The sequence below is a fragment of the Eptatretus burgeri genome, chromosome 15 (genome assembly GCF_056783735.1).
Source record: "Eptatretus burgeri isolate ZD-2024b chromosome 15, Ebu_testis_v1, whole genome shotgun sequence".
Classification (NCBI taxonomy): Eukaryota; Metazoa; Chordata; class Myxini; order Myxiniformes; family Myxinidae; genus Eptatretus; species Eptatretus burgeri.
In genome coordinates, this window is record NC_140975.1 from 61,466,918 (window position 1) to 61,474,713 (window position 7,796).

Sequence of the window (7,796 nt, forward strand, 5' to 3'; positions counted from 1 at the left end):
CATAAAAGTAGCAAAATAAAAGTTGATTGAATCCAAAAAGCAAAATCTATGTAGCAATACCTACTTATGTAAACATATGCATACACAATCAGTTTTCGATTGTTTGAACCATTTGGCAGCCATATTGGATTATTTGGGTTTAAAATCTTGAACTTGTGGGCATCGTCGAAAAGCTTGGTAGCCACCTTGGATATATCAATTTGTTTACGATTTCAAAGATCTTCTCCAGAACAACCGAACTGAATAATACAAACTTTCAGATAAATAAACAGTGGACAGTCTCTGGAACTCTTTACTTTCTCATGTCTTTCCAAACAGTTATGACCTTTTCAAAAAGCAAATTTGTTTACTTCCTCAAAAACTCAGACTATTCTCTCTTTCTTCGCTTTTCTATCTGTGCAGTTCTTTTATTTGAGGCCTCGTCTCGATGACAACTCATAATATCCATGACTGGAGCCTTTAACATTAAAAAAAAAAATCTGAAAAGTAAAAGTTGCCAGCAAAGGCAAGAAATAATTGAATGACTTTGATCATTGAGAAATTGACTGATTTCAGTGAAATCTTGTGTAGGATATGGTGCATCAATTCTTGCGTTAATGACTTGAACACTTTTAACCAGAATTTGTGCGAATCCTTCCTGAGCAACCAAGATAGCGATCATATCAACCGAGACACCAACTGGTCCTTTCAATAAAGAACAAAACAGCTCTTTTATGGGTTTATAATTTTGCAGATTTCAAAAATGCTAACTTTGAAGGAGTCTCTTTTCAAATCTAAGTGTTATTGCTGAAAAGCCTTGATCGTTGCGAGCATCTCATTTTGATTAGGATTTCTTTCGATTTAACTCTGCCTCTTTACCCAGTGAGTAAAGAAAAATAGATGTGAGTAAAGAAAAAAAAATAGATGAACAAATAGATGTTCCAACCTCACCTCAAAAGCCAGTCGCCGACTGGGAATCCTCCGTCGTGCTAAGTCCTTCCTCGGCCCTCTTGAGCTCCTGACCACTCTCTTGACTCTCCAGCCTTGCCCCCCCTGCTCTCTCTGCGATTTGTCCCCACCACATTTCCACAGGGCGCTCAAGGTCCGCCAACAACCCCCTTCTGGTAAAACTACCAAAATCACGAATCACTGCTCATCTTCACTCTTTCATTCCTCTTTTTTCCCGCCTTTGGAATAAACTTCCTCACTCTATTCTTTCCCATTCTTCCCTCCAGGCTTTCAAAACAGCTGTTCACCACCACCTCTTATCTTCCCCCATCCAAATCCTCGATCTTTTCGACCCCCGATAATCCACCCAAGCCCACTTCCTTCATTTCTCCTGCTTTCCTTCCTGAAAGTCCCTGAAATGTCCATCTTCTCTTCGCCATGTTCCCCGTCCCATCCCCATCCCTCTCCCTTCCACAGTTCACCTAATGTGTCTGTTCCCCACTGTTTTGTCCCTTCAACTCCCGCCCCTCTTGTCTCATGCCTCCTTGTTGTGAGTTGTGTGTTAGCTCTCATACGAGCCTCGACCAAGGTATACAAAAAAAAAAAAAAAAAAAAAAAAAAAGATGTCTCATCTTCATGCATGCCAATTTTTTGCTGGAAGGTCAGAAGGAAAGGATGAAAGGGATGCAGTTTGTTATACACACTTATCAGATATGCTTTTGAGGCACGCACCTTCACAATGTCCATCATGCTCCTCCTTAAGCAGCGGATCCTTGCACTTTGCTCGCTGGAAGTCGCAGGGGGACTGGAACGTCCGTCCGTCAGAGGCACAGAGTGGCTGGCGTGCTCCTTCTGTGCATTCTGTACTGCATCTCGCTTCTTCTGCACCACTCTCGCCAATCAGGAGCTGCAGAGGGATTAAAGAACAGCTCGCAAGTCTCTCTCTTTGCACGAGAACAATGGACGAGATACTTTACCTTTTATTACAAATGTGTTGCATGTATGAACGTAAAAACTCTGCCGATAATGCACGCACACACCGCATTTGCATGCAAGCACACATGTGAAGATTGCGCCAATAGCTTTGTAAATATGAGTTTAGTTTGTGTGCTATTCCTGAAAAGTGGGATGACAATTGGTGAACAGGACTACAGCGACTAGTTGACAAACAATACACAGATGATGGCAAAGTATTCCCTCTCATGGCCTCGTTTTGCTCAACAATAACATTCACCTTCACATAGCAATTGCGCTCACTTCGAGTTCTCCCTGATATGCGTTGTGAAGTTCTATTTATCATCCTTCATGCAGTCTGGACTCATCACTGTGATTCTCATCGCTTTGTATCACTCGAAGTTACGAATAATAGAAACATCACAGCAAGTATCCCAAAATTGCTATAATGCATCTCCATCCCAAAGCTTTCTATGTAGAATATTTTAGAGGCACTGTCAAATCGGTGAGACAACTATTTACTCACAGCAGGAGAATTCCATTAAAAACTAGAACGGCACTCGTTGAGTGCATAGTCTCGCCTCATGCGCTCATTCTGAACAAAAATACTATTGTTAACTGAATACGCCATCATTATGGCCCATATACCCGTATCATCCATGCACCTTATTATGTCTTGCACATTGCCATTATCCGTAGCTTTATCATCAATTATAGGATACTTAACGACCACTTTTGTGCACATCAAGGCTAAATTGTCAATAAAGATAAAGATTAAAAAAAATAAAATTCAAACTATATTTCCCATAACTAGACCATATGTATGAAGTTTTGCATCTATCTGTTCAGCAGTTCTGGAGAAGGAGCTTTTTGAACGTTTTTATTTTCAATTCAATATGGCCGCCGGACCATGTGACCGATAACGCCATAAATTTAATTCTCCACTCACATCGGGTTGTAGATCAAATATATAAAGTTTCAGATTTTTCAGATAAGGATTTCAATTCAATCAATTCTGGCTGGAATACCACTTAATCGATGACATTGTTATCATCAATATATATATATATATATATATATATATATATATATATATATATATATATGCATACATATACCCCATGGTGAGTTGATGTCACACGCCAAGTTTCAATTGTTTTCGTTGAGCGGTTTCGGAGGTGTCGTCTAATTTTTTTTTCCTTTAATCCAATTGGACTACCTCAGGTGATCTATGACGTCAGAATTATCAATGAAATATTCTCCATGGGGAGTGCTTCCTATTTTTAAAGTTTCACATCGATCGGACAAGCGGTTGCAGAGAAAAAAAGAAAAGAAAACGAAAATATGTGGAGGTGGATAAACAAAGAGCCAGAGGCATTACAATAGTCCCCAAACTCCTCCGGGGCGAGACTAAAAATGTGATTTTATAAATTTCCTGATGCTTTTTTGATTTCTATTTTTTGGAATAAAAAATAAAAAATAGAGGTCCATATCAACTTTGAAAATCCCACAATGTATATTTCTTCAATGATTCCAGCTATTCTCATTTTGTGGGGTCAGCTGGGGAACAGTTTGGGCACAAATCCACCATGAACTCGATGGCCAGGTTCGACTGAAGGTGGCAAGAAGTTGGAATTCGTTCAGGGTGTCGATGGTAAATTGCCTACTCTTCGTGAAAGACACCGTGGGATCTCTAATGTCTTCCAATGACCGGTGCTGGCTGACGGGTCTTCCGGCTTAATGGGCAGCGCACACTCATGCATCGCTTTGCCTGCGAAACAGCAGGGTGACGGTTTATAAGAGAGTCGAAATTCAAACCCAAGCTTGACAAAACAGATAGTTGCTGGGCTCGGACTCAAAAACTGTACAGAAGATAATTATTTCATCAAACACCGCAATGCGGACACACTAAAGCCGAAGCGCGCATGGTAGGTACTTAATACACTGTGCTGTTTAGCATTACCTTCCTGGGTCATCACAGCATCAATATGGAATTTGCCCTGGGTACGTACACAATGGCTTACTCATTTTGAGGGGTACCAGGTACGTCCACCAGCCAAACACTTGCAGATGGCACAGCCGGATTAATGCACCCGTCCTGCTCAAAAGGATGGCCAAATTGCAGCGTCCTTCCAGCAAAACACCAGATTGATACCAAAAAGAGAACTCATCTCATGAAAGACATCCAAGTCAGATGAGACGGCTCAAAGCTATCAAGTTTGCGACCCAATGAGTTTGTTGCCATAGCGTTTACTGCAAGGCAGAGTTAAATTAACAAGGCAAAGTGATACAAATAAAACCTGGAGTGCAATGAGGATAAAGAAATTTGAGAGATATAAAATTTTTATCAAATTATTTTTTTATCAAATTATGCAAAAATTAAGGGTCTTGGAACCATTGGAAGAGAAAGAATTTCCGATTTCATCAACACACAGGTATCGAAAATAAATAAAGCCTTTGCATCATTCTCATCGGCTCACATGCACAGACTCTAATTTGCTCACCCGTAAGCCGGCCCTTTGGCCACACACGACCTGCACAGACAGCAGCAGCGCCAGATGAGAAATTGTGATAAGGGGGACAGCTCTCAGCATCTTTCCTGTCCAGGAGACAGAAATAAGAGAGTTCTATTGCACACGAGCACACCTTCGAGCTGCTCACTCACGCACACCGCAACTATATAGTCGCTCCCACTGTCTGACCTCCGCGAGAACCCCTACCCACGCACGGTGACTGTCAGCTTTGGGCGTCACCATGTGCCTGTTCAAACTTCAAATGCAAAGGCCACCCCTTCTCTGCTTTCCTCCTCCTTTCCCCCAAAAACCCTTCCACCAGAGAAACTCGAATCTCAAGAGGTTCGACTCGATGACGCAGTGGAACCCTGGAGCTAACATCAACTTTACCTTCAAGCATCACGCCAAGTTGCGACGTGACGAGTCTTTTGAAGAAGGCTCTTTACTCAACTCTCTCGGATATTCAAAATCATAACCTGCATGACAGCTTTGCTTGCCACAAGGCAAATTGCTCTTCATTAAGCTCGTGTAAGCAGAGTCAATCACAGAACATGCTGCTTCTCAAGGTAAAAAGGAAGGAATTGAACCGGCAAATAATTTCTGTAGAGTTCTATTTTCAATGCAAGAGTTGGAGCATTTGTGGCTTATAGCGTCCTCTAGCGCCGAGAAAAAGATGATACGTTCTGTAATATTCAAGACCCCACGAACTACAGGTGGATGTGGCTCTTCAACAACTGGAGACATATTTTAGAGAGACGAGTGTAGGAACACATTTTGTCTGTCTTGTTCTGTCAATATGTCAAATAAGCTTATATACAGAAGGATAACATTGGAGGAAGTCTCTATGTGAGAGACAGAAACTCAACACGGTGATTCTTTGTCCGAGTAAGCGTGGAAGGGGCACACTTGGTTGCATTTGCACATCGTTCCGAGTTGCCCCAAATAAGGAACAAGAAAAATACAACTCTTTCTTTTGGAAACGAAGACTCGGCTCAATTGAGGAGCAAAGTGACATGAGGGTAAAAGGCAACACATTGAAAAAGGGGAGGTAGCACGTAGGCACGAGGAGGAAAGCAAACAGGAGAGAAAAAGGAAACAAGAATTTGCGGTGAATGTGGAACAGTAATGAGGACATACCAAAGATCGTAGGTGTGGAGGACGATTACTTGAAATGGTGGGACATTACCACCTTGTAGCATTAAAGGGCCAATTGTGGTTGAACACGCAGATAAAGATGGTTCGACAAGTCCTTGCCAATGGCTCTAAACCTATCATATTATAATAAAGAGGTTGTGTGGCTGTCGCCATGTCACCTTTATTCACTCGTCGATTGGTTTCGGCACTGACCAATTGGGTGTGACCGTTTTTCCCAGCATCATTCTTCATGTCCCTTGTTATCACATCAATCCACGTCGGCAAACAACGGCCCATCTCGGTAGTGTGGCATCCATCACACGTTTTCCTCATTTCATGATTCATCATATTCTTCTCGATACTTTAATCTTCAACAGCGGTGATTACTATATTGGTGATTACTATTGTTACGTGGAAGGCAGAAGAGGGGGAGAGGGACCCATAGCCAGACTGTGGTAAGTGTAACATCGTCCGCGTGTTTCGAGAAGGTGAGATTGTCATGCATCAGGGACGTGTCAGAGCAAGTCGTTTTGTTACACGTGATGCTGAAGAGGCAACGTATGTAATTTATACAAAGGATAGTCAGGGTAATATTTATGTGGGAAAATGTATCTCGCCTGCAATGTGAATGTTTGTGCAAGTGTGATCTGTGATGCCGAGTTTGGGTGAGGTTTTTTTTGTTAATTTATTTATTTTTCATCCTTGTACATACTGTTGCGAATTCGCGCCCGCCGGCGTGCGAACGGCCACGTAACTCGAATCGCGGCACGTCGCCCACCGGACGGACAATTCTGTCGTGACCCTCTCGGACTAACGCCGGGAACAAGTCACGGGTGGGCCTTTCGGCCTCACCACGATCGTGCCAATCGGCCCCCCGCGTGGGATAGGGTTGTTCGCCAAATTCGACCTACCTTAGTACCCACACGGAGGGTAGACCGGGCGATCGCACCTCGCCGCAGGTCGACACCGGACACGGGCCACTTAAGCGACCCGTTCCGTACTATCGGGATAACCGAGCGGTGTCAACGTCGGCCTCGACGGTTCCGATTAATTATCGGGCGTAGTAAGCCCACTACCAACCCTTTACGTGAAGCAAGATGGAGATTCAATTAAAGAAAAGACGAAGCGAAACGGGAAAAACAGTTCAACATGAGGCACATTTATTCCGCGGCACACAGAAAGCACACATATACAATTACAACAATTATGCACCAAAAGCAATTGCAACAAAAGAAACACAACAATGAGGATCTACTACCGACTACGCGAGCACACGGCAACACTTACACAGTTTTACTTTACAGACGGCGCCGACAACACATATACTCAAAAGCAAAAGAAAAGGGCCACCCTCAACGACAAGGGGACAGACGGACCTGTGGGCCGCGAGACCGGTTGGAGCCTACCCGTCTTGTGATGATCCGCAAATGTGGCGGCGGTGCCCCGACTCCACGCTCCTTCACGGGTTTCGTTGGCACTGCTTGGAATGGGGTGGGAACGGGGCCCCCTTTCCGCACTATCTCAGCGGGGGGGGAAGGGGGGAATTGTTGATGCTCTGCGGAAAGAGGATAGCTGGCTTGCTTGGGTCCCGCGACGAGTGACTCCACTGCGACTTCGACCGCGCTCCCGGCTTCCCCTCTCTGCAGCTCCCCGACAGACTCCGAACCCCGACAGACTGAATCCCCTCCAGACCCGACTTGACCGCTGCTGCCACACTCTGCCGCTGCCACACTTCTCCGACTCGCCTTGACCGAAAAACTCTCTGCCGCTGCCACACTTCTCCAACTCGCCCGAGCCCAAAAAACTGACTGAATTCGCCCCACGCTCGGCGCTTTATAGTACGGCAGGAGAACCCATATGCAAATTTCTGGATCAGAACGAGCTCGGGGGTGGAGCCACGCTCGCCCATTGGACGGAGAAAAGGGGGCGTGAATCTCCCCTGATCCTCGAATTTGCATATATCGATTCTACTCCGACGCGCCTGGAGGCGGGGCCAAATCGCCCCGTGCTTGCTGATTGGACGGATCGGAAGTGGGCGTGTATCATTCCTGATCCGACTTCTCCTCGGAAAGGCCGCTTTTTGCACCCGCGGCTCGGCGCGCGTCCCGCACGAGGCCAGGAGAGCCTGATGCTCGGCGTTCACAAGTGGTGCGGGAATGGCCGCAGAAGGAGAGGCGAAGGTGGTGGAGGGTTTAAAGTGGTGGTCCATGGCCACGGTAACGCTTGGAATGATGGTGATGCAATGTTTGCGGGAGCAAGTTGTGAAGG

At 45.0% G+C, this 7,796-nt stretch overlaps 1 protein-coding gene across 2 annotated transcripts in view; it reads right to left on the reverse strand.

Annotated features, from left to right (window-relative positions):
* The window catches only part of LOC147012305 (SPARC-related modular calcium-binding protein 1-like), a 214,155-nt gene extending 209,506 nt beyond the window's left edge, over nt 1-4,649 (reverse strand). For both annotated transcript variants that reach the window (XM_085856294.1, XM_085856293.1), the window contains exons 1-2: nt 4,386-4,649; nt 1,660-1,834 (exon numbers count right to left, since the gene is read on the reverse strand). In XM_085856294.1, coding sequence (XP_085712420.1) covers nt 1,660-1,834; nt 4,386-4,475 — 265 coding nt within the window. In that variant the 5' untranslated portion in view covers nt 4,476-4,649. The remainder of the gene's footprint in view (nt 1-1,659; nt 1,835-4,385) is intronic.
* Between the last annotated feature and the right edge of the window lie 3,147 nt (nt 4,650-7,796).